At 40.9% G+C, this 27,256-nt stretch overlaps 1 protein-coding gene across 1 annotated transcript in view; it reads right to left on the reverse strand.

The window, feature by feature from the left end:
- Window positions 1-27,256, reverse strand: part of GCLC (glutamate-cysteine ligase catalytic subunit) — a 57,099-nt gene that overhangs the window by 9,874 nt on the left and 19,969 nt on the right. Inside the window, exons 2-12 of the mRNA XM_074947819.1 lie at window positions 23,709-23,821; window positions 20,443-20,625; window positions 16,268-16,381; window positions 15,559-15,617; window positions 15,339-15,475; window positions 8,531-8,605; window positions 4,953-5,069; window positions 3,733-3,871; window positions 3,078-3,190; window positions 1,683-1,775; window positions 817-921 (exon numbers count right to left, since the gene is read on the reverse strand). Coding sequence (XP_074803920.1) covers window positions 817-921; window positions 1,683-1,775; window positions 3,078-3,190; window positions 3,733-3,871; window positions 4,953-5,069; window positions 8,531-8,605; window positions 15,339-15,475; window positions 15,559-15,617; window positions 16,268-16,381; window positions 20,443-20,625; window positions 23,709-23,821 — 1,248 coding nt within the window. The remainder of the gene's footprint in view (window positions 1-816; window positions 922-1,682; window positions 1,776-3,077; window positions 3,191-3,732; window positions 3,872-4,952; window positions 5,070-8,530; window positions 8,606-15,338; window positions 15,476-15,558; window positions 15,618-16,267; window positions 16,382-20,442; window positions 20,626-23,708; window positions 23,822-27,256) is intronic.

Consider the following 27,256-nt stretch of genomic DNA (forward strand, 5'->3'; position numbering starts at 1 on the left):
TTTAGAAATCACACCGCCGTAGTCTGCATTACTGCTCCGGGTAGACAAACTTATATACAAACAACAATTACCAGTGTTTTTCTGGTGTTTACAGGATAAACAAACATTTCTTTTTTCTTTTACCATTGTAGATGTTTTACCAGTGTTTAATGGTTAAAGATGAAAAGAAGCAGCCCTAGGTATACACAAACAAACAAGCCAGAGTGGCTAGGAGAAGAGAGTTTTCAGTGAGGGGCCTCAGCTCTGGGATGAGCTTTTCTCTTGGACCTAATTAGTCCCAAATCTACTGGACTTTTGGAGCACATTGCAAGGTATGTGTATATATTTGGGCTGCTGCAGAGTTTGGCCTGTTGGGAAAGTCAGCTGTGTAGAGGAGCAGGGAGTTTGGCACCTTATGGAAAATCTAATTTTGTTTCTGTAATTTACAGCAGAGGTGCCTAAAGCCTTGGAGAGGCCCCATTTTTATATAATATTAATTAAAATGATGCAGATCCCTGTTAATATTGTACAGGGTATTAATGGTGCATCTGATCTTAGGAAAGACCACCACATTTTCATAGGAAAAATAATTTGTATTTATATATGCAAACAATTCACTTGAAGTTTTTATTTTGATTTTTCACCTAATCCATCTATATAGTATGTGGAGTTAAACTGTATTAATCCATATTTCACCGCCTGCCCCCCGCCAGATTTGATCTAGAAGAAGAGGGATTTAGTGATGCAGAAATACTGTCCTTACACTTTCACTGAGAAATACTAGACTTTCTAACTAGCTTAAAGAAGTAAAAATTAAATGTACAGCACCACTCTTACCTTGGACAAAGGAATGAGAAAATCCAGTTTATATGACAGAATCACTCTAGTCAGCAATACCACAAACACAACATATGCAGAGTTTTCAAAGTCTGTTAACTGAACCTAGACATTAAAAAATTTTAAAGTTAGTTTAGTGGAATAGGATTGATAAACAAAAATAAATAGCTGCATAACAAATTTATGCAGTTTGGATCAATTTTTCAAACAGGTGTTTGCAAAAGGGCGTACACACTTCTGCATGCCCAGAGTTGGGGTCTGGATGCTCAAATTCCTAATTGAGAGTCCAAGTCAGGTGTATGCCAAAATACGCATGTGTGTCTGTAAACTGAACCCTCTAATACAAAACCAAAACCACAGTCCTGCACTTAAAAGGATGGCTAATCATGCAAAGAGTCTGAACCCACAGGTTATTAAAAAGAAATGTCTTGAAGTTTTTAAAGTGTTAATCTAGAGAATTAAGTGACAAGACACCTATAAAATACAAGCACACATGAAACAGAAGGGAATGCACCAAGATTTGTTCAGTACTGACGGAAGTACAAGAGAAGGAAGGCCACCAGAAACTCAGTACAACATTAAAGCCTTGTTTAGAGTTGCTTTAATATACAGGTCTGACTTTTTCCCTCTCTCTTACTCTCATTAGTGTTCTTTACTTTGCTAATGCAAATTCCCCTGCTAGTTTCAGTCCAATATTTATTGTGCACATTTGCTTAAACGCTGTTGTCCATTTCTCTTCAGAAGAAGAGCAATTCAGAGGGGACAAATCACACCATAAACAATAAGGTTTTGATACTAGATAGCAGAATGTCTCGTACTTTTCCATTTGTAATGGGATATTGCTATTAAGCATATTTACTCCTTACCTCCATGGGCCTAAATTCTACTCTCCATCCAATATCTGAATTCGGAGGAGGTGGTTTAAATCTCATAGTCTGCCAGTTTGTGGACTGAATATTCTGCAAGTCACAAGTAAGATATTCTGTTACAGACAAGCACATTTCCATAATGCATATATGTAAAAACAAAACCGGATTCTCTTTCGTCTTTCAACCAACAGACATTCAAATGACCAAGAAACACAAAGAGGCTCGACACATTTAAAGGTGGAACGAAGAGTCATCACTCTAATGATATTATGCCACACTGCCCATGAAATTCAATTTTGGACTACATCTGAATAAGACTGCGAGTCTGTCACAGAGGTTGTGGCTTTCTGGGACTGCCATGACTTCCGCAGCGGCAGTGGCCAGTGTGGCTGACCCCAGGGCTGCTCGAAGAGCTTGCCCCGGGGTCAGCTGCTGGGGCAGCCCTGGGGCCAGCCGCACCAGCCACTGCTGGGGTGGCCCTGGGCAACTGGCCCCAGGGGCTGCTAGAGCAGCAGCAATCCCAGTGGCGGCCCCAGAGGCCATTGGAACAGTGGTCCTTGGAGGCCTTGGTGGCTAGGAGCAGTCAGCCCGTGCTGCTGGAGCGGGAGCCAGCTGTCGCCTCCTGGGGCCTCTCGGGGCAGCTAAGATTTAGTCAGGGGTATTTATAGTAAAAGTCATGGACAGGTCATGGGGCCATGAATTTTTGTTTATTGCCTGTGACCTGTCCATTATTTTTACTAAAATTACCTGTGACTAGGCCTTACATGAGACATTACGTACACAGATTTAGTACGCCTTTTATAACCAGTTAGAACATAACAAAATTAAAGATCCACACTTACATTATTAGAATATATTACAACTCTGTTGCTCAACTATTTATACAAGATACAATTTTTTTTTATCAAATATACTACATAACATGTAGTTGCTGTACATAGCATAATATAATGAGAGAGCACCTGATACAAAGCTATTTTATGAAAGACGACATATGGCATTGACAGTTTTCCTTACCTAGTTAACTACTGTTCGTGCCTTTATATTCTCTAATTTTTCCCTTGCTTATTTTCACTGCAATTACTAGTGTTGGTCTGTGTTTCACTAGGTTTAAAGTGAGAGCTATTATTTTTCTTGAATGAGGAATTAAACATTTTATAAGTTCATAGAAATAGGTGTGTTTGTCAGTGCAGTATCACAAATTGCATGTTGTAAAGACCTATTTGGAACATTTGAAACTAGTTACTTTTGTTCCTAGTTCCTGCCTATGCCACTAAATTTTGCCAATATTCTTAGCTACAAAGTACTCAGCACTACATGATTAAGCTGTAAAATAGTGAGTATGCAATTATAACCATACATTCATTAAACTGGTATGAAACAAGATACAACCTCAAAATGATCAGATTCATTTGCATCATCTAGATGTATTTTCTCTTCGAACAAGGTCAACGGGTCTCGAATAAATAAGTGTGCAATATGTTGTGCCAAAAGATGATCAATGCCTATAAACAAAAGTTCAAAGATCAAATTCAGCAACAGACACCAGAGATAGTAAAGTAGGCCTTATTAAATGCCAGGATGACTCAAGAGCCAGGAAACGCCATACTGCTCAAGGCTACCTCAACCAAGCAATCCTAAGGAGAAGTAAAAGTGATCACCACAAAAATACATACGATGATTAAAAAGAATAGGAAGAATACTATTTTTTGGTTGGAAGCACCAGCTGATGATCGGTATAGCTGCCATTCTTCCTCCGCTTTCTCTGTTCCACCTCAGTCTCCTGTTGACTTTGACAGTTTTGCTCGATCCAGAAGGACAAAGTATTAATGCCTTTCAAGATGTCAGCTCCTCAATTTGGAAGTTGAAGTACATTTCCCATTGCAGACCAATGGCATTACCTCTAGGCCAGACTACCGCATGCTTAATGAGTGGGCATCTCCACTAAGAGTGCACAGTCAATGCAAAAGTATGGTAGATTAAAAAAAACGCTAAAGAAAACTACAAGCATAAGACTAAACTGACTCACAATGAGTGAAACACTTACCTTCCTTTACTAGGTGCTCGTAGATTTCTTTATCTATTGTCAAATCAATGTCATTGTATTTTTCACCACATTCAGATAGATAACTGTCTATGGAATCATATCTGGATTTACTGATTCTATAATGGTTGTTCTTCAGTGGCTATATAATTTAAAAATAGAATATTTTAAGAGCTTGTAAACAATGTTGCCTTACTAATTACACTATTCTTAGAGAACTGTTAAACAGAAGCTGCTTTTAAACAATCTAAATTAAAAAGTTATTAAAATAAATTCATAGGTCTTTAAAAATAAGGAAGATCATAGTGGGCAGGTACATTGAGAGGTTCCATTAAACAAGAATCTTATGAAGTTTAAATACATTTAGCAGTTTAAAGGGTATACAATTAACAAGCTTAATGAAAAGTAATTGACAGTAAAAACCCAACTTTGTTTCCTTATTAATGATAATTTGAATAAAAGTCACTTCACTATATTGACTACCCTATCCTAACAATTTAAAAGGAATTCATCTGGATAACATGGCACATTTCAAAATGGGTGGCTTGCCAAAAAACGTCCACTGTGACATCATGATTATATTAGTATTGATATAAACAAATATACTTGTCAGAATACAGAACGGAATTTTCTACTGGAACATCTTTATAAGTTTAGATTTTTTAAAAAAAAATTGTAATTCTCTAGATGGTCTCTGCTGTCCGTTCTCTGTAAAAGACGTTCTCTAAGTTCACGTTGGTCCTGCCTCAGTGCAGGGGGCTGGACTTGACCTCTCGAGCCCTACATTTCTATGATTCTAAGTTCTGGTGACCATATGCTTTAGCATTGCTGTCATGGTTTACAGTCTTATCAGACCATCTACAGAAGTACACATCATGTAATACAGGGCTACAATATATACTCTGTTTTTGAAACAAATCACCTTTTGGGTTGAGGCAAAGAAAGGGAAGCTGCAGCACCAAATGAAGAACTTCTCATGAAATTGTGTATGAGTAAAAGTGGAGTCTAAATGGAATTCTATACTCAACTATAACATTTGCTGTTGTGGATGCTATAACAATAATTAGGGTGAAAGTTACACCTTCAAAATCATGTGCCACAAAGACTACAATCCCTCTCCACTAAGTACTCAAGCTGTGATATTCAAAGAATATTTGAACTTGTATAACTAAAATAACCAGAAAATTGTTTAACTTTTACTCTTTAAACTAGTATTCACATGCCTCCAATCCTCTCTCCTCTCGTGTTCGGTCATCTACTGATGCAGATATTACTCCCCAGCGACAATCAATATCTGACACGTAGCCTCTGTAGAATGGAGCTGCAGCACTTAATGCCATCTAAAATAAAACCCAGTCACACATGAGAACACAGGACAAAACAAAGGAACACTATCAACACAATGTAAAAAACGGTTCTCGCAATTGTTGTTCTTCGAGATGTGTTGTTCACGTCCATTCCAATCAGGTGTGCGCGCACCGCATGCATGGTTGTCGAAAAGTTTTTCCCTTTGCAGCTCCCGTTGGGTGAGCTGGGGAGCCCCCTGGAGAGGCGCCTTCTAGGTGCTGGATATAGGACCCTGCCGACCCGACCCCTCTTCAGTTTCTTCTTGCCGGCTACTCCAATCCCACCTCTGCAGTCTGAGGGGGTGGCTTGGGCAGGTCTATATCTAGGTGACTGGGAATGGTGGCATCCTGAGGTCACAGACATGGAGCCCCTGGACACGGTATCCTGGGCCTGATGGTTAGCCCAGGGGGTTCAAAAAGGCCATTGCACGGGGGGTTGCCACTGCGGCTACCAGGCCGCATGTGCATCCCTTCGGCATCTGTCCGACCTGTGTCGACTGCACGTTGAATAATATGAGTGTGCGTCAGACTCTAAAAAGCCCGAGGGCGAGGACCATGGCAGTGTCAAAGCCCCATGTGCTGGCCATCGGTGCCGCATGGAAGAGGCAGGGGACCGATGCCTCAACGATCTTGTCAAGGATCGGGACGGATGGTCTGATGATGGGGACCGGTGCTGGTGATCACCTGCTGGGCTCCAGTGCTGCTTGCTGGTGCCGGTCCTGTGAAGGTCCTGGACCGATGCCGATCCGTCCTCGGTGCCGGGGAAATAGACTGCCGTGTCCCCAGTGCCGGTGTGTTCCCGCTGGACTCAGTGATGTCGCGGCAACCAGAATCAGCGCCAGGCGCAGTGCTGGTCCGGTGACTGGGAGTGCAGCATCATGGTGCGCTTGCCTCTGGATGGTGCTGGTCTCAACTGTACCAGAGGCTTGTCCCTAATAACTGGAGGCTGCGCTGCAGTCATCTCTAGGAGATCTCTTGCTTCAAATGTGTCTGGGGTGGAGGGTGGTTCCAATACCTCCACCTGGCACTGCCCTCTGGAGAGTCGCTATGTGCCGGACTCGATGGTGCCTTCTTGGGCGCCGGAGTTGACAACACCGACTCTTGCTGTCTGGGACCCAGCAAAGCATCCCCTGGCAGTCCAGCAGCTCTCTGAGGAGAGTGCCCTCTCTCAGTCTTTTTATGCCGCTTGTGGGGCACTGGGGAAGTAGAGTGGTGCCGGGCTGCTGCTCCCTGTTGCGGCGCCAGGGATTGCCGGTGCCGAGGCGCTCTCACACTAGAGTCCTTCCTTGGCCCCGAGTTGCTAACTGATGCTGGAGCACGCCGCACTGAACTGCTTGGGCCCAGGACTTGCCGGTCTGAAGCCGCTGGATGAAGTGCGAATTCCATGAGCAGATGCTTCAAACGGAAACCCGGCTCCTTTTTTGTCCTAGGTTTAAAAGCTCTGCAGATTTTGCAGCGCTCTGTCTGATGCGCCTCCTCCAGACACCTCAGGCAAGTGTCGTGGGGGTCACTATTTGGCATGGGCTCGTGGCATGCGCTACAAGACAAAGCCTTGGGCTCACGGCATGCTCCGGAGCCCAAGAAGGGGTGAGGGGACAGGGAAGATCCCGCTCTCAAACACCTATATTAACTATACTAACAACTACAAAACTAGAAAACAAGAAGAACTAGACCAGGTAACTGCGCTAGGGAAGCACTTGCAAAGCAAGCGATTCGCAGTTCCAACAGCTGCCCCGGATGTTAAGAAGGAACTGAAGCAGGGTCAGGTTAGCAGGATCATATATTGAGCGCCATGAAGGCGCCACTCCAGGAGGCTCCCCAGCCGACCCGACGGGAGCTGCTAAGGGAAAAACTTCCTGACAACCATGCACACGGCACGCGCACATCTGATTCGAATCGACGTGAACAAGCACTCAAAAAAGAACTGTACAGAAAGTTTACTTTTGAATTCCTGTATACACACGCCTATAAAAAATGTATTATGTACTCAGAGCCCAAACTATAACTGGGGGCAGGAGTGGGAGTGATTTTTTTTGTTCACCCCCAAGCTTCTGCTACACCAACCCTCTGCTGATGCAGGACAGCACATTTCTTCCTCAGAAGCCATTGCCATTAACGGCCCACATAGAAAGGAGGTTTATTTACCTCGTTGCTGATGTTCTCAAAATATATTGCCTCTATAGATCCATATTTAAGGAGCTACAACATGAGATCTGCAGAGATAATTTCATGATGTATAATCAAATATTGCGCTACCATACTTCCACTCCTGTCAGCAAACTTAATTTGACCAACATTTTATCTTGTTAAACTCAATGTCCAGTTATTACTGAAGTGATTAGTTCACTTAGCCTACTCTAGCTGTACCTATAAATCCAAGCTGGTAGTTGGAGCCTATAATTAAGGTTGCTTAACACTCCACATTACAAGACCCTGTTTTCAATCATTTATACAAATCTTACCAGAATTAAAACATCTGGGCTGAAATTTTTCATGCAGGATGTCTGCCTCAAGCTAAATTCTTTTGGAAAGTTTCAGCAAAAATGGTTCAGCCATTTCCATGAAAAAAGTAAGGGAAAAATACATTTCACACATGTTGAAAAATTCTTACAACCCTTTCATTGAGAAAGTCTAGTGCGTCCTTGCTTTGGAGTGGGACTTGAAATTTGGCAGGCGCATTGCCCTAATGTCAGGAATGTACTTTTTGCCAACCCTGTGAAAAATTGTTAAAATTTGTCCAAGTTAAGCCTTCGGAAAAAAAACAGTTTGCCTAACTGAGCCTTTGAAAACAGGCTGCCAGAGTCACATTTGAAAATGGAACTAAAGCTCCTAACATTTTGAAAAAGTTACTTATAACCTTTGCCCTTCCTCACTCCCCCATTTGCCTTCTCTGTTACGCTCTTGTCATGTCATGCCGTGCCATGCCTAAATTGAGACTGTAAGCTCTTTGGAAAGGAGCCCTGCCTTTTATTTGTTTGCTATAAAATAAAGCCTGATGATTTTAGTTTACCTTTTTTTTTTTTTAAAGTATATCCTGAACATCTTAAAAGATTATGAGAGCATAGACATTTACAGTTTGGTAAAAGTTACTAAAAACCCCCCAAAAATAACTTCATTGATGAGACTACTGCAGCCAAACTGTTTTGTTATTTTCTGCCTACTAGTAGAATAAGGCACACATGTACTATGGCAAACAGCACATGAGTTATAGATTTTTTTCTCAGATATACTACTGTTACTGTACAACCACCTAATACAGCACCTTCCATTTTTGCTGAAGACCACATTTTCAAAACACTGCTAGAAAAGATTATCTGATGCACTAATTTAGTTAGGTTTGTAACTAGAAGATAGAGAGGTCTTTTTTAAAGGACTTTTAAGCTTTAAGATTTTTTTGCTTGCTTGCTTGCTTATACAGTAAATAGAACTTTATCACCAAACATGCTATTACTCACCACAATAGGACAGATTGTGGCTAGCTGATCATAAAGGCATCTTGCTTCAGAAATGCTGCAAGCCTGGAATGTTACCTGTTAGAAGAAGTAGGATTATTACACAAAAGCAAGTCTGCAGGCTCTAGACCATCTACTGGAACCAACGGTATTCTGAAAGTCACTTCCACTGTCTATTTTAATTTGTCCATGGACTGAGGAAAACTGATCTTTGCTGGCAGTGTTTCCAGTAGCAACCATGTCACAACTTCAACACTTTAATATTCATTAAAGATTTTAGGCTGCATTTTACAAGGGCACTCAGATGCTGGGGCTGTAGTTCAAATGTTAGCCAGGACCAAGAGAAACTGAGGACTAACATCTCTAATGAACATGAGCTGATATCCTCTTTAAGCAGCATTCCAGAAGCCAACTCCCTCAAAGGGACACAGTCAGAAAGGATTACAAGTCATAGCATGTATTTGACATTACAGGTAAATTTGTTTTTAAAAGAATCCTTTAATCCAAGATCCTTTTGTGATCTCCAGCCTAATTATAGGTTATTGTAAAACTGGGGGGGAAATAGAAGTGCTTTGGTGTACTTTAAAGTTTCTGTAAAAATGTACTTTTGCCTGTATTAGAGAGAGACCAAAACACAATTGTAAGACGAAAGTGTACTACATAACTGTTAGTGCATGGTAGCAGGGTCCCCACGGCCATTTAGTGCACGGCAGGCTAGCGTGCTATAGATTCACAGCCCTGCTTGCTGTGCATTTAAGTCTCCGTGTAGACAAACTCTGAGTTAATTAACAGGTTTTTCTCCTCCTGTTTCTCCACTTTAAACTTTGTGACATTACAAAACAGGGACCACCCCCCGAGAAAACTGTACTCTGTCACCACCTGAACTCAAGTAGCAGAGATTGGTGCACTAGGGGAGAGAGAAGGGATAAAATGGGATCCAGCTGGGGCATCCCCTCCCTCAGCACTCCACTAGACCCAGAACTGTGTAAGCAAGACCACCTCAACACCAGGGGACATTAGCACATAGGTGGTACTTCCCCCAGGTGGGCTTAGGAGAAAACTGCAGAGCAGCCACCAGAAATTCCAGCTGGCAGAGGCAGAAGCAGCTAAAGCAGGGACCTTTGGGCAACAGGGAGAACTTTCTACAGTTTTGACTGGACTGCTTCTGCTCTGTGCAGACTGGCTGTTTGCTTCAACCTTCCCACACCCTCTTCCTCAGTCTCTTCACCTCAGCTTTGCTTTACACCTTTTACCCTCTTCCCCATTTCCCCCCCACCTTACCTTCCCATTTAGCTTATCCCTTCCCCTAAAAGCCCCTAAGCCTTCAATAAAATTGTGAAACCAACTTGACATTTGCTGCCATCAAACTGTTCTCTCTGCTTGTATGTTATACTCTTTCCCCAACCCTGTACCCACTTTGTCTATTTAGATTGTGAACTATTCAGAGCAGGGACAGCCTACTACTCTGTTTGTACATATCTAACAAAACGGGGCCCCAATCCTTGTTGGTCCTTAGACACTATCACAATAAACATTATTAACTGCAACATTACAAGGTTACCAGTTTTCCTCCTGAAGAAATTACAACTGAAACTACGTAAAATATAGACACCTCCCCCTCAGTCCCCTGATCTCTACTACTGAACCCCACACATTTCCCTTCAAGGAACTGTAAAATAAACTTTGAAATGTTTTATAACCTCTTTCAAAAGAAGAATTTAGCACTGTAACAAGACATACAAATTAGTTTTACTCCTGCCTCTTAATTTTTAAGAGGAACACTCAGTAGGATCTCCCCTACGTTAGTTTTGCTTGCAACCAATTTAACAGATATAGAAATAGGGTTGATTAAATTAAAGTAATTTAATTTAAAATAATCAATTTTAATCATGATTTAAATCAGCAAGCAGAAACCTGGATTTAAATTATCAGTTTTCACCTGCAGAAGAGGCTACTGCTGTCAAAAGCTGGTTTAAGTCTCTCATTTCTCGACTTACAGTACTGTATTATCAGCGAATGCTCAGAACTGGATACCTGATTAATTTAATGTTAGAGATTACTGTAAATGGAAGAAGTGCTTCAAGGTGATTTGACAGCAGCAAAAAAGAAATGGTTCAGTGATACGGATTATCATTTTTGTTTATTATGCCAAAAGATGTATTGAGGTTAAGAGGTCAGCATTAAACCAGAAATTACTTGTATACCACTTGCGAGTGGTATACTCTTAGTTACATAACATACATTAAATTACTTGAAGGTTGCAATTGTCAGTTATTACAAAATCCTTGTTTTTTTACTGTGGCCATGATCATTTTTAGGCATAAATGGGGAGACGAAGAGTACTGACTAATGGCTGAACCTTTGAACACTATCACTGGGGACCTGGTTAAACACAATGCTCTGTGGCACCTTTCATGCTATAAGTGCACCCATAAACTGATTTTGGCAAGGTTGGAGAGGAATTACATCAAGCCTCAGGGAAACACTGAAGGTGTTGGACAAGTGCCAGCTACGGCACTTATACTGGGTCCCATTACTTGTGTTTTGAGAAAAACATCGGCTTATTCTGCAGCAATCCAGAAGTCTGAAGGTATCCATTAAGCACAGTTTCAACACGTGAGACAGGTGAGAAACTGAACAAAGCAGTCACCGTTAGCAAGAATGGTACATGCAAAAATAATGTTAATTGGACACACTGAGTGTCATTTGGGTCAGATACATGACACTGCATATTACATTGAGTGCTACAATAAAGATGTGTTGCATCAAAAGATAAAAGCAACAAACAAAAATACAGATTTTACTAGTGTAAACTCTGAGTCAGCTGGAATCCATAGACTCACAGAAAGTCTAATGGATGGGAAAGCGGTGGAGTTGGCTGATGCAGAGGCTAAGTATAGAGAAATATGTGCTTTGAACAGGACTGAGGAGGAACACACACTTAGCAGAAAGGCTCTTAAAGCACTTACTGAAGATAAACTACATCCATATCCCACAGTTTATAGGACTTAGAATCATAGAATATCACGGTTGGAAGGGACCTCAGGAGGTCATCTAGTCCAACCCCCTGCTCAAAGCAGGACCAATCCCCAATCAAATCATCCCAGCCAAGACTTCTCCAGAAGTAACTAAATACCATCTAGACTTATTAGCTGCTGTTAAATGCCAAGAAGGATGAATTATTCACACTGACAACTTATTTGCATATGATGGACCAGAGCTCATTAATATCATGACAAAAGCAGTCTTCAGAGAGGAGATAGCTTAAGGTGTCAGCTGAAAGGATACTTTGGGTCATGACTTGTACGAAGCCCTCAAAACCCAAAGATTTATCCAGGGCTCCATCAATCTATGGACTCCAATCAAGAAGTACAAACTAAAGACGTGTGCGAATGCAAGAAGAAAGTAAGAAAGAGTGAAGGTGGAAGGGAGCGTTACAGAGCTAACCACAGGATGGGTCGTTTGCTTACCTCCTGGTAGTGTCCAGATGTCAGCGTGATGTTGATTTATGTATGACTTTGGGAAAGCACGAGTTCTCTGGTCGTACCATGACTGAGGTTTGAATATGACAGAACACCACACATGTGCTAGGCAAAAAGCAAACTAACGCACATCTTGCACAGGCATTGTGAGCCAGCACATACGGACATGATTGGTACCTTACGCCAGCAGAGGGCTTTCAGCACAGCAATCATAGATGATATGGCCAAGGTACAAACTCTTGACAAACCAGAAACTGTTAACACCTGCCAAGATTTGACTGAAGACTTCATTATGAGTCTACAGAGAAAACACCGTCTCATGTCTGACACGTTTGCAGAGGAATCAATTAAAAATATTACCAGAAAGAAGAAACTCCATAGATTGCTCCTATCCAGTACAAATCACTGATTCTGCAAACATCTCCAATGTCACATTGAAGAAGCTACTGTCCTATATTCACACACATACCTTGCAGGAAAAATGCTCCAGCATACAAAGAATTGCTCAAAGAATTTCATTGTCTCCTGGCATAATGAAACTGCTGCCTTGAATGGTTCAGTGGAATTTCTTTGTAATTGGAGGCTAACTCTAAAATTATTCTGCATGCCATCAATGCCCCAGAGAGAAGTGCTTACTAAACTCCAGATTTTTGCACAATACACATGTTCCAGGACTCTCTGAGATGCTACGCAAGATTTCCGCAAGATTCTGTTTTTGGGCCTCTTGCTGGGGAATAGAATTGCTGTATAACATTCAGAGATGTTTTCCTATCACTTGGAGCATTAAAAGCCACCACACTGGCAGGTTTCCAAACTCTTTCAGGATGTGACACTACTGGAAGGTTGGCTGAGAGATCAAATTATCTTACTGGAAGGCATTTGATTCATCTTCCAAAGACTCTCCCCACTCTGAAGGTGCTTCCAATGGCTGAGACAGTCATGATTAGGTAAAAAAATGCACTGGAGGTGTTCATATACCGAGTTTACCATTTGAAGACCAATATTATTATGACACTTGCTGAGCTACACTGATGTATGTTTTTTCAAGCAGAAAAATGGGGCAAGGGAGGGGAGAGGAAATCATCATTGACATGGGATGCTTTATACCTGCTACTAAGAGGGCAAATTATCAAGCAATGGAATGGCTCTGGGATGGTCAAGTGCATCAAATGTCATCTCTTTTACCTTTTGATCACTAACTTGCCCACAGAATGATATTTTACTATATTATGCTCCCAGACCATTATAAGACATGAATATCTACACAGCTCTCCATAACTAGGATTTTATATAATTTTAAGATGTTCTCACATATGACTGCAAATAATTACAAAACACAGAATCATAGAACAGGAAGGGACCGCAAGAGGCCATCTAGTCCAGTCCCCTGCATTCAAGGCAGGACTAAGTATTATCTAGACCATCCCTGACAGGTGTTTGTCCAACCTGCTCTTAAAAATCCCCAATGATGGAGATTCCACAACCTCCCTAGGCAATTTATTCCAGTGCTTAACCACTCTGACGGGAAGCTTTTCTTAATGTCTAACCTAAACCTTCCTTGCTGCAATTTAAGCCCATTGCTTCTTGTCCTATCCTCAGAGGTTAAGAACAATTTTTCTCCCTCCTCCTTGTAACAACCTTTTATGTACTTGAAAACTTATGTCCCCTCTCAGTCTTCTCTTTTCCAGACTAAACAAGCCCAATTTTTTCAATCTTCCCTCATAGGTCATGCTTTCCAGACCTTTAATCATTTTTGCTGCTCTTCTCTGGACTTTCTCCAATTTGTCCACATCTTTCCTGAAACGTGGTGCCCAGAACTGGACACAATACTCCAGCTGAGGCTTAATCAGTGCAGAGTAGAGCGGAAGAATTACTTCTCGTGTCTTGCTTACAATACTTCTGCTAATACATCCCAGAATGATGTTTGCTTTTTTTGCAACAGCGTTACACTGTTGACTCATATTTAGCTTGTGATCCACCATGACCTGCAGATCCCTTTCCACAGTACTCCTTCCGAGGTGACATACATAAAAGATGACGGAAAATACGGATATATTTAAAGAATTAATGCTTCATATAAATGTTTCAACACTGCAAAAGGAGTCTGAATGTATTATTTCATGGATCCTCCCTAGCTGTGTTTGTAGTGAGCTTTCTCCCCTCAGCGATGTGCAACTTGCTGTCAATGAGATTTTATTTTTTGTTCGTTCATTCATTCATTGTTGAGTCTTTTAATCTGGAACAAAGGTGTTTTGACAGGATTACTACAAGTGCAGCCTACAGAATGCTGTGAAACAAGAAGCATTTAGAAGATTCTATTTAATTCCATGGAGGCATAACATAATGATCTCTTCCTGGTTACCACAAAAGAAGCAACAACAAAGACAGAAGCTATCATCACAAAGTCAAACACATAAGAACTATCTCAGCCATCAGCCCCTTGTGCAAAATTGCTACAGTAGAGTGACACTCAGAATAACCAAATTTAAAAGGTACTGGAGCACTGTGAAATGCCAAACTGTTACTGTATCTTAAGTAAAATCAAATTAGTAACTAGGGAAGAGAGATGGAAAGGTACAAAGGGGAAGATTTGCTTGTGCAAGAATTACATGCCTCTTAGTAAATAATGGCAGAAAAATACCTGTGTGGATTAATTAAGAGGTTTCACAGCATGGTTAAAGAAAAGAATACACCTAAAAATATCTCTGAAGAAAGAATTTTACATAGGTGTAAAATTTAGCAAAATAGCAATGAAATTTGTATTTATTTAAAGATGCTCTGCAATATAAAATGTTCCAGGGAGCTTTCCCGAACCCTGTTCTTAGTTCTTTGACCTCTTTCTCAAAAGTCCACCTGCAAGCTAGGTGTCCTGCAACTATTTCCTCAAAGTGTGGCCTGCTAAGGACTGAAGTGAGATTCTGCTTAAGGTTTTTCACCAATCCAAAAACATACTTCAGTCCTGATCTGCATGTCTTCCACACCTTAGCATGGTGGAGCTCCAAGACAAGGTGCTTGGCTAAATAAAGGGGTCTTTCAGCACAATTATCAAGACACGCAAACCCTGTTCTCCAAGCCTTGCTCTCTTTATCAGTGAAGACCAAAAATGGGCCCTACCAACAATATAAATTTAATATAACCTTTTTATAAAGACGTTAAATATTGGCAAATTATCAAGTTACAATATAAAATTAGACAACGGTAAACTGTGGACAGTCCTTAACTGGATTTTGAGAAAGCATCACACTGTGTAAGATACAATTTGCAAATTTATAGGGAAGAGAATGTCATTGCATTATTTTACAACGTTTTGAGACTGAGATGTATTTTACCTGAAGGCAGCAGTTGCCCATTCCAAAACCCATGGCATCCATATATATATGGTCTGGTTTAGCTGCTTTTGCTGCTTCTCCATCATCCTTAGGAAATGTTTCTGTCAATGGTGATGGAGTATTCTTATCTTTAAATACTGTGAGGAAAATACAAGTATTCAGTAAGTAAAGCATCAGACATAGATCAATTACTTGAAGAAAACCACTGACATTTACTCACTTGGTACGTTTATCACTACTTTCTCTCCTCTTCGGTGTCGAATGTTTCTTGTCAGAGTACTAAAATTTAAACAGTTTATATTAAATGCTTTTTTCAGGAAAAACTTCCAAACATTTGTCCACTTAGCCTCTCACTCATTTTCATTTGTACTGTAGCAGATTTGGTCCTTCACTGAAGTCAATTCTATGTTTTGTGACAGTAATATCACAAGCAGAATAAAGAAGCCTATGATCTATAGGAGAATGGGGTAAGGGAAGTTTTGCAAAGGTTAAATCTTATGCTGTAATAAAAGCCTCTGCAGAACTACACAATATTGTCCACCTCAAATAGGTTGGCTCCATGCTCTAGTTAGATTCCAAGATGGTTGTGATGTTTCCGAAATAATGAACGTTGGGATTTCACTTTGAGCAGGAGTGGGATGGCTGTGCCAGGACTTAAGGGAAACAGTCCATTTTAAGGTAACGTACTGAATCACAGAAGATGTTAAACGTGGTGAATTCTGCCAGCATCAGGCTAAAGTTGCTGAAATTGTGATTTACCTTTATAGGTCACCTTGACAGTAAATATGCAACATTACATCTTTGTCTATGTCCCTGGGACTTGTACAGCAATAATTCACATAGCTCTGCATTCCACTTACATGATGATAAAATTGTGTATTAAATATATACATAAAGAGTTGTTCTTTCTCCTCCAAACTCACTCTTACCTAAATCTAGGATGTTTGTTGATGGCTTCATCTGGAAAGAAGAGAGACTTTGAAGCACCTCCTTCTACTGGCGTTGGCTCATATTCCGGTAGCGTAAATCCTGGACATCCTAATCTATAGATGACAATTTGAGTAAGCCATAAATTAAATAAATCATCATTTTATGTTATTAAATGCCCTATGGTTAGGTGAGACTATGATCTTAATAGACAAAGGAATAAAAATAGTGAAAAAATATATTTACTGTAGGCATTTCTAAGGCACTTTTCAGTGTTACCTAATCACCAGTAGTCATTAACAAAGAAAGGGGACTAATGGCAATCACTATTAAAAGGTCAGCATTTGCCAACAATTACCACAGTTTTAGTCTGTGGTTGCAATAAGTGGAATTTCATACCACTGTGTGTTAATGGATGGTAAATGCTCACATTTTAATGGCAAACACTAAAAGAAGCTTTAGAAAATTAGTCCTCATGTATGTCATAGTATGCATTAGCACTCGTGATTATTAAAAGTGAAATGCAATGACGTTCTCTGCCCTCAACTGCTCCTTTTTACAGTACTGTTTAATTCAAATCCCTAAAGTAATCTGTTTCAGTAGTGTTTACAATAGTTTACTTGTTATTGTTAAAGGGACAAAGTCAACCTGAAAACCAGTCAATTTCAGAAGAGTAAGTAGTAGTTTCAGATACTACATATGTCCCAGGACACCCTGCCAATTTGTGATTTTACAAATTAAAAATGCTCTTCTCCCACTGCTGTACGAAACACTCACACAAACATGGAAAACTGAATGCAGAGATAACAGTGAAACAAACTAAACTAAGTGTTGTGAAATGCACAAAGTATACCAAAATAATCCCCCTCATCTTTCAGTTATGGTAAATTTAGGAGTCACCTATTGTCACATCCCTAGGCAACCTGCCCTTTCTTGAGACCTTGAGTGCATCTCTTTCAAGTGGCAGGTCCATTCCTCTACTTCTCTTTGGAGTGTGATCCCACAACCCAACCACTCTCGACTGGGTCTCCACATTATACCTTCCAAGCTGCCAACTAGGTTTCCTAGCAGGTCCAACTGGACTTGGACACTGCCAGAGTTCTCCTTCATGAGCTATGATCAGTAACATCACGCAGTGACTCAGAAGCAGTTTCTCTGAAACAAAGTATGATTTGCCCAAACTGTACAGAGAGCTCAGAGAAGTAGATTCAAAAAATAAAAAAAAAGACCTCTATGCATATTGTCTTAAATACTTTTGGCATTTCCTCAAATCCCTAAGTAGATGTGATTTAGCTTTGGTGTCCCCTGTCCTTTCTGGGCACCAAATTATAGCAAGGTGGCTGCAAACCCTGGCTCTCAAGTCTGTCTATGTGCCAGCCTCGCTGCATACTAACTCTGGGTCCCCATTGGCTTCCAGATGAGTTATCCACTCCCCTCTGCCCACTCCTTTCTGCCAGGAACACCTCTTTAAACCCACAGGGTCTTCTGATCTCAGTCCTAGCCTTAGGAAGAGGAAAACATCCTAATCCATGGTGCCAGTCAGGCAGGTTCTTCCCCCAACTGATGGCCCAGCCATTGTTGTCTTAACTCCTTTGAAGAAGGCACCTGAGAGGCTGTCTTACCTGTGTCATAGTTTTACCCTCTTTTGGTACCTTAACAGCTCCGCTTTATAGCTTCCTTTGATTTGACTACATGAATTCAGTCCACAGTAGTGTAAATTTCATTTTCTGAATTTGAAAACTGCACAGCTCTAGGGAAACCTACATTTCATGTTTAGTATTCTTATGGCAACTCTTAGAGAACCCAATGAAATGTACATATTTGATATAACCTCTATATACTCTGATCATTCTCTTCGACACTAATCAGAAATTGTTAAAGTAGAAGATATATGTCTAATTTTTAATAAGAAAGTCAAAGGGTAGTGAAGATGGAGGTAAATGTGTGAGTGATTGACTTACTCCACACCACATGCTATCTATGACCAAGGCTATGCTTTTTAAAGCAACCCCCAGTGTTGTAAAAGAAAACCTGGCTGCACACAGATGCAAACAAGCAATTCAGCATACCTTAAGATACTCAAAATTAAAGAATTTTTGAAGATTTGGCATAATATTTCATGTAGTGTAGCATTTGTTACAGTTTGATTTGAGACATTACAGGCTGCCTTATCAGATAAAAACGTAACATTTAACACTAACTGGCATAAACCGCACAAAGTCTGCATGACCAGAAAAACTGTATCACTCTGATCCTTAAGAGTGAAGCCTACTGATCTGACCAAATTTAGAATCGCACGACTCTGGTTCTATTTCCAGGTTGGCCAATGACTTTACTGTGAAACCTGACACAAGTTCTAGCTTCTTTATGCTTCAGTATCTGTAAAATGGGCATAGTTATGCATACTCACTTTTCCCAAGTGTTTTGAGTTCAACAAATAAGCAATACTACAAGCACTACTAATTAGTTTTAATAAGCACATTTCTATACCCCTTTTTTACTGCTCCTGCCTGGAAGAACTACAGCAGTTTTCATTGATTTTCATAAACTTTCCAGATGTCTGCAATTTTTAGGTGCTGCATCATCTCTATAACATCTTAGCAAAGAAAGTTAGCTGGACTCTGCTCCGCCAAACAGGACTTTAAAGGCAAGATGGCCGTGAGGCAGGATCAAAATAACCTAAAGGGTTCAGTGAGAAATATCAGCTTAAATGGACCAAACCAATCTTATAAATAGCTTATACTGTGTATAATTTACTAGATTCAAGCACTAAATTCAACCAGCTCCGCGTGTTACTATCACAGCCTTGCAAAATTATATTTGCCTGCTTCCTTGGGAAGAGTAAAATTCTTGTGTTTTTCTTCTTCATAACAAGGGTGGGGCTGCAGATTAGTACTTATGCTGGTAAATTTGTGTAATCTTTTTACAAGGCTGTAACGCCAAAAATAATTCTGTAATACACTGGACAGCTCAAGTGTATGGTTTCATACACATTCCTGTTAGTGCAGACATAACCAGTTTAAGTACTCCATGAAATGGAAGTAGATTTTGATAGTATACACGTTTTAAAGTTACTGGGGCATAATTTAAAAAGCCATATTTTTGGTTCAGAACTGGGAACTTCTCTGCAAACCCCATTTTTGTAATACTTATGAGTCAGATTTTAGGACCATCAATTTCTGTACCACCCCAGGAGCCACACAGACAAGGTAAACTGGAATTGCAAGAGGCCTCCTGTTGTACTGTGTAGCAGGATTTATTTTCCCTTTATTAAGAATCTAACAAAATTCTCCTCCCATGTTTGACGTGATGTGGTAACTAAAGTTAATCTGTTAACAGATTTCCACTTGGAAACATCATTTTTCTCAAGAGGAGACTATGAAGCATGTTTCTTTCTATTTGATAATTATGCCCAAATTCTATTTCAGTTTACTACTTCTGGAGATTCTTTTACAAGCTAAAGCAGACACTGTTCATACAAAGAATAGAGGACTCTCCAGGCAGATGCCCTGTCTAGATACATATAATCACATACCAATGCTGTACTTATACTATGCTCATTTCAAAGTGTTCCCCACAATCCCTTTCTATTAGAAGTCAGTTCAACCCCTCAAAAAGCATCAACAGTAGTTTTCTGCTCCACTTTAGGCATGCATATGCTTTGTTCAGATAAGCAGTTTGGAAATTTGCTTCAGATTAGTTATGTTTAGCAAATCCCTCCATAAACCTGGGGGGGGGACCCCTTTTATTAGATCATTTACTCTGCCTCACAGATTGTTCTCTGAATTCTGGTCTATGCTGCATGTTCATTTTATATTATATTAATTTCAGTAACTGTCTTCAGTAAGCAACAAAGCTAGTGGGAAATGCTTAAGTGACCTACAAGAATGAAAAATGAGGCACAAGCACATCAGCATCAACAGGAAATAACTTTTTGGTAAACAAGATTTATCTATATAGCCAAATCATCAAAAATGAATTATGTGATACATACAGCTGCACTGACTGACCTGAACAGCAAGAGCTAGAACTGAGTTTAAATTCATCTCTTTTTCTTTTCAATCTGAAAATCACTTACATGACAAATGTTCATCAGGCCCACAGACGCCATTCAGCCCACAGCCTTACATATGTATTTCTGAAAAAAGAAAAAAAAAAAAAAAAGATAGCATCTAACCTTGGAAATGATGTCACAGTACAAAGAGCCTCATCTTCTTTCAACACAGAAGCAGCCTCCCGCCGTCGTTTCCTCATGTTGTCTTGTACAGTGTTAAATTCAGACATGGTTCCTCCATATGGCTGCCCAGGTGTCCCTTCAATCATATAGCTTCCATATTCTGGACGCCAAAGTGTTGGGTGGCTGGAATGAAAGAAGAGCATAGTTTAAATATTTTTATACAACTGCAAAAGAGATAGATTATTAAGTATGAATTATAGGGAACACTAGAACCTTTGGGAAAGATCACATATTTCAAAAACCTACCAAGTCTCTAAAATTCTATGGAATTTGAAATTTGATAGCACCTATCTTGCGGTATGTGAGAGAAGTAGTAGTTTCTACTGTCCAAGTGCTGTATGATTGTGACTGATTTCTATTATGGGCTGAGCTAGTAGTGCCGCTTGTAGTTTAAGATAATTAGGGAAAGTGTTAGGCAAAGACCCTGTTTTCAAGTTGCTTACAACTTTGCCAAACTTCAACTATTTGGGCTGAAATTTTTCATGCTGGGTGTCCGCTGGAGGCTGATATTTTTTCCTGTTTAAGTATCAGCTAAACTGTTCTGTTTTTTCCACGATCCAGTGTAGGGAAAAATACACTGTTTTGCCCATGTTAAAAAATTCTTACATCTGTTTTGTTGAGAAGCTCTTGTGCCTCCATGCTTTGGAGCAGGGACTTACCATGTGTCACAGTTGTGCTTTTTGCTTTCTGTGATGGGGTGTACCGACCCCACACTGGTTCAGCAAGGGTTAAGCACTCTGTGGGCAGAGGAAGCCACACCCCCTCATCCCTGCTGGAACCAGGATATAAAAAGGAGCAGCTCAGCTCAGTCTGGGCTGACCCTCGAAGGGCATGGAGGTGTGTTGCAGGCTCCTGCAAAGAGACTGCCGGCACTCCAGGACATAGAGACCAGCTGGGCTCCAGCATCAACTGACCCTCAGCTGCCCAACACTGCAGATGGAAGAAAGACCACAGAACCCCTGAGACTAGCCGTGGAAGGACTAATAGGAAGTAGCCCAGGGAACTAAGCATTGATCTGGTTGCGGAACTGGGGTTTGACTTAAGTGTGTTTCGGAAGAATCCCTGCTGAGTCGGTGGCAAATGCCCCTGCTGCAAACAGGGCTGGGACCTGGTGGCCCATCCCATTGACCCCAGCCACTGGGCCGCACTGGGCAGTCCCATTGACTCCGGCTGCTGGGCCGCACTGCCCTGCCACAGAGGGCTGCTGCACTGACCCAGACCATTAGGCCATGCTGCCGTAGGAGCCAGGGCTGCTGTGGTTACCGGGGAGACTAGGCCACCCCACCCTGTTACACGCCCTGATGGGGTGGATGTACCCCACAACACCTTTCCTGTGAAATTTTGCCCCAATCTGGCCAATTTCTAAGCCTTTGAAAAAATCCATTTGCACATGCACAAAGATTAGTTAAGAGTTTGGCAGTTAAATTCTCCGAAGACCTTATCTGCATTAAGCATGTTCCATCCCAGGAATGCAGTAGCTGAACAGGACTTTCCCAGCAATTGCTTCTTCTGGTTTATATGGTGCTAGGCACAGAACTATGAGAAGGGGGACTCTCTCCTGTGATTTCTAGTATCCCTCTGCTGGCACCCAGGCAGGGAGGAAGACACCTGACTAGAATGCAGAGGGGTAGCAAATTGTGGGGTAGGGGTGGGGCCAGGTTGTGGTGCAAGGTCTGTAACTACTAGAAAACATTTTCCTCCAGAACCCAGAGAGAGAGTGTATTCCCCTCTCAAAGCTTACTCTTGCTACCAGTTACTCTCTTAGCTCAAGTGGTAGAGGTCTCGGCTCTGACTCTTAAGGTCCAATCCCTCTGAAGACCCATACTGGGGAATCAATGTAGTTTAAACATAGAATTTGTCTCCGCTTCTTTTTTTTAAAATCAGGAAATTGCATATATTAAAAGAACAACAAACTTGTCAAGTCAAGCACTCAAAAAAGTGAGGAAAAGTCAGAATTAAGGTTGAACGTGTAGCCCTAATTCGAGCCCCATGTATGTACGCATTATGATGCAGTCTTTAATTACAAAGTTCTCTTCCCTGGCCCAGCCCCAGGACCTCTGCCTCATTCAGTGAATTGTCATTTAATATTCTTTTTATTCTCATTCAACATGAGACCCCAGGCCTAATTTAATATATACCATACTTGTACTGCTCTGAATACAAAATTATTAATTTCCTCCTTGGCATTTATCTTGTGCTCTTACAGTATCTGAATGCTTCAAACATTTGTCTTCACAATACCTCTGAGAGATTAGGTGTTATCTTCATATTGCAGATGGGGAACAGAGATTGCACAAAAAAGCCAAAATTGTCAAGTGTCAGCTAAACTTTTGGTGCCCAACTTGAAACACCTAAGGCCTAATTTTTTCAGAGAACTTCGCATTTTTATAGCACTTTTTATGTTGAAAACACAAGTCCCATTCGGGACAGTGGCAGCTGAGTTGTCAGCCATAGGATCTCAAGGTGGGCACTGAGAAAACAAGGAACATGCACTTAAGGACATATCAACATGGCAAAAAAAAAAAAAAAAACCACCCAACAACCCATACCTGTGGCAGAGAGTCTCAGAGCCCAGGTCTACAGATTCAGACTTGGGCTCATGAGGATCACACTACGGAGCTAAAAAAATGCTGTGTAGACGTTTGGACTCAGGCTGGAGCTTTGGCTCTGAAACCCACCCTGTACCCAGGCTTCAGAGCCCAAGTCTCAATGTCTAAACGGCTTTTCAGTGTTATAGCATAAGCTGAAGTCTGTAGACCGAGGCTCTGAGAGGCACTGCCAGAGGGTTGGGTGGTGGGTTTATTTTTTGCCATTTTAGACATATGCCAAAATGTTCAGTTGGCCAGAAAGGGCTGCCCAGCATCACACAGAAACTCCATGGCAGAGGGAGGATAGAATCCATTCTCCAGGGTAACATTCAACTGTGAGAACATCCTTTTTTTTTTTTTTCCCCTCCCCCTTCCTTCCAGCAATTCCCTGCCCAATTCACTACACGTCTTCCAACTTCTGCAACAAATACTCAGGCAGGAGTCCTACAGACAACAACCTCCTTCATCACACAGACCTGATTCCTGCCCAGAGCACCACCCATCCTGTGTACTGAATAAGGCAGGGGTCCTCTGGGGGGAAAAATCATACATGATTATGTAATTAAAGATTGTACAATAGCGCATTTGCACAAGGAGATAAAAGAAACTGCTACTTACTTGGGATTTACTCTTTCCCCCTTCTCTTGCAGTGTATGAAGAACTTCTTCTCCAGTTAGTGACAAACGTACTTTCTTATGTTCATGATCAAAAGCTACCAGCATATATTCCACCTATTATAAATAATGAATGAAAATACACAAAATGTTAGCATTTAGGGAAAATTTTAAAAATGTTAAAAAACAGTAGGGAAAGTTATACACAAACTGATAAGAACCCCTGAAATAGACAGTTTCTTTGTATAGTATGTATCGTGAAATTGTAAGTCTATTTAAATATTCAAACAAAAGAGAATGTTAAATGCATTATATGTTTATTATGTGAAGGGAAAAATTAAATTGCTAACTGTAAAATACTACTAACCTAGTTTCCGTTTAATATCCAGCTGAAAGTTCAGCTATATAGTTTTGGATACCAAATTTGATGAGTTATTGGCAAAAAGTAGTTGCACTATGGATTTATTGTGCTGAGCATGTTCGTGATATAAGCAAGTAGGTCTGAGTTAATTATGTTTTAACATTTTTCTTATTTCAAAACAGGAAATGCAAACTATTGAAGACTGCTCAAAACAAAACACTTATTTAAAATCATGAAGGATAAAAGTGAGTTTCAACAGATCCCAACTAACATCAAAAAGACACGATCTCATAGGTTCTCGTGAACAGCTAACAGAAATTCTAAACCCATGACATGCGCCACGGTCTAGAAACAAACAGAGCAGAGATTTAACTAGTTTTTAATATATATATATATATAATTTTTCATCATTCACTATCACTTCAACTGACTTACAACCATGCAAGAGCACCTTTAATTTTGTCCTCTTGCTTTGTTCTGTAATGAAAATATGCTGGTAGATAAAGAAAAGTTATTTTCCTTCTCCCCCTTATTGCCTAATTCAGGAATCTGGGTGTGAGAGCCTCCACAAACTAAAAAGCAATTCTCAGCAAAACTATCTGATTTGGAGTTTGGATGCCAAGCCATTTGGGGAGGAGAGCTCACATGGAGTACCTTCTTTCCCCTTCACAGAGCCTAATCACTATTCAACACAGCACCGTCAACAATTAACAGTTATATGTGCATTTGTGGTCCTAGCTGCAGGGAGAGTGCAACTTGTTAGTTTCATTTAACTAAACTGTCTGCTGCCAGTTCCTTTACAAAGATGTCCCAACGCTCACAAGAAATCAGCATCTGGATGAAGAGCTGGCTCAAACCAAACCCAGCCAAGATTTAAGTGAAGTTGGTTGGTTGGGAAAAATAGTTCAAAACACTAGGTGGGTCGCTGTCCTGCTTCTAAGGTACCTACCCCCCATTCAAAGTGAGGTGATGCCTTGAGCTCCTGGGAGATCACCAACTGGCAACTGTAATATGGAGAAATATCTTTTCATCTTCAGCCTGTCAGACTTTATCCCTTCCTCTTGGATGAGGAGAGGCTGACAATCTACACATTAGCCATCTCCTTCTAGATTACTGGAATTATCTGCACCTGTTGGTAGAGGTAGAACCAATCCAGAGAATCCAGCTTGTGTAGAATGCAGTAGCTCAACTCAGCACGACCGACAGCGGTGAGAACAAATGACCTCTGTGCGCCAATCCCACCACTGGCTATTAGTCTTGTGTGATCAAAACCTTGAAAAATGGTTTTAAGGCCATAAATCAGCTCTCTCACTGACCCTCATCTCCACTTATAAATCTCTAGGACAGCTGCATTCCAAGACAATACAGTTAAGAATTAGGATGAAAAGCACGAGAGCCAGAGAAAGCATTCTTAGCAGAGAGAGGGCCGATCATTGAATAAGTTGTCAGAGATTTCTTTAGGTTTAACATTGGGGGGAAAAAGTAACATCCATAGAAAAAGCTCTGAGGGGCCTTAGAATTGGACTTACAATAACCAATCAGCATTAATACCAATATACAAATATTAATTCCATCAGCCTTAAATAATCAAGCCTTATCTCAGACAGCACACAGTGGAAAAAAAAAAGACTCTTAAAAAACCCCTCGCCCCTATGTCTTACTGAAATCCCTAACAAATGGAGGGCTTTGTGTGTGCCTGGAGCATCACCAAATTCAGACCATTTTGGATTAAGGAGGGAGAGCAAGTTCTAAGGTCCTGTAGTTCTAGCAGAGTACACCCAGTCAGCAGCCCCCTCTCTTTTATAATACCGGAGATCCAGTTCAAGAGCCACTGCTGACCTCACAGTAGGTGATCTCAGGTAGGCAAGACCCAGGCCATTTCAGCCTTCTAGGTAATGAAAACCATCTTATACCTCTACCCAGAGAGCAGCTGATAGCCATGCAGAATCTGGAGCAACTCCCAGCAAGATGCCCTGCTCATTAAGTGAGCTGCGGGTATTCCTCACCAGTTTAATTCTCCAAATAACTGTAAGGTGTAGTTCCATGTGCAGTGCATTGCAAGTCGACTCTTGAGGTAACAAAGACATAGATACCAGTAGCAGGGTCTACATCCAAAAACTGACCTGGTTATTGCGGCAATAATCATTGAGCAGCAGCAGGAAGTCTAACATACACCCAAGTTGCAATCTCTGGCAGGCTAATGGGGAATGCACTACTTTAAAAGGGACTGTATTACCTCTTCCATCTCCTCTGGCTACTTCCCACAGTCCACCATCACGACCTCCTTTTTGTTTAGTTTGAGCTTCAGACAGCTCTCTCAGCCACGCCCCAATCTCAACTACACAGTGGCTGAAGCACTGAGCTGCACAAGACAGACATACAGTTGGGCATCATTAGCATACTGAAAACAGAGCACCCATACCTCCTTACAAACCCTCCTAACAACCCCAAACACATGTTGAACAGAGGAGTGAAAGAACAGCACCCCATGCTCAAGAGCCCGTTGAGAAGATGAGAAACTACCCTCAGTTACACAATTGTGTTCAGACTCGTCCTGAGTCTTAGAGCTTTTGAAACATGCTGCAACAATCTCCTTTTTGACACAGCTTTCCCACTATACTAGGAAGGGTTTTTTATTATTTTTTTTTAAATATTTAAACAAAAAAAAAAAGCCCCACAAATATAGCTAGAGTTACCTCAAACCTGGAAGAATGAAGACCAAATTCCACTGTAAAGTCAACTATAGACAATAAGATGAGAGCTACAAAGAACTCTGAGATAACTTAAGGAAGCAAACTTGATCCGATCAAAATGATTCATAATGTGAACACATTAGTGAACAGTCTCCCTCATTCACCCAGCTGTCGATGTAATAACTGATCTTGTATCCAAAGGGTCTGACTGACAGCTCCACAGCCTTCCTAACAGAAGGATCTGCTGTTAATTACTGAGAAAAAAAAAATCAAGCAGCTGTCAACAATCCCAGGCAATCCACAGAATTTGCTTGCTAATGTAGGTTACATTGAATGAACAGCTTTAAACAATTTAAATTTAACCTCTCAAAAAAGTCTTCTCTTGTAGCTAGGTAAAAAAAATTTGATATATTCAGACTTCACATGTTTGCATGATGGAGCCAGGGCTTACTGTAAATAGGTTCGTCACATGTTTTCTATCTATGGTAACGTTCAGAG

The sequence above is a fragment of the Natator depressus genome, chromosome 3 (genome assembly GCF_965152275.1).
Source record: "Natator depressus isolate rNatDep1 chromosome 3, rNatDep2.hap1, whole genome shotgun sequence".
Taxonomy (NCBI): Eukaryota; Metazoa; Chordata; order Testudines; family Cheloniidae; genus Natator; species Natator depressus.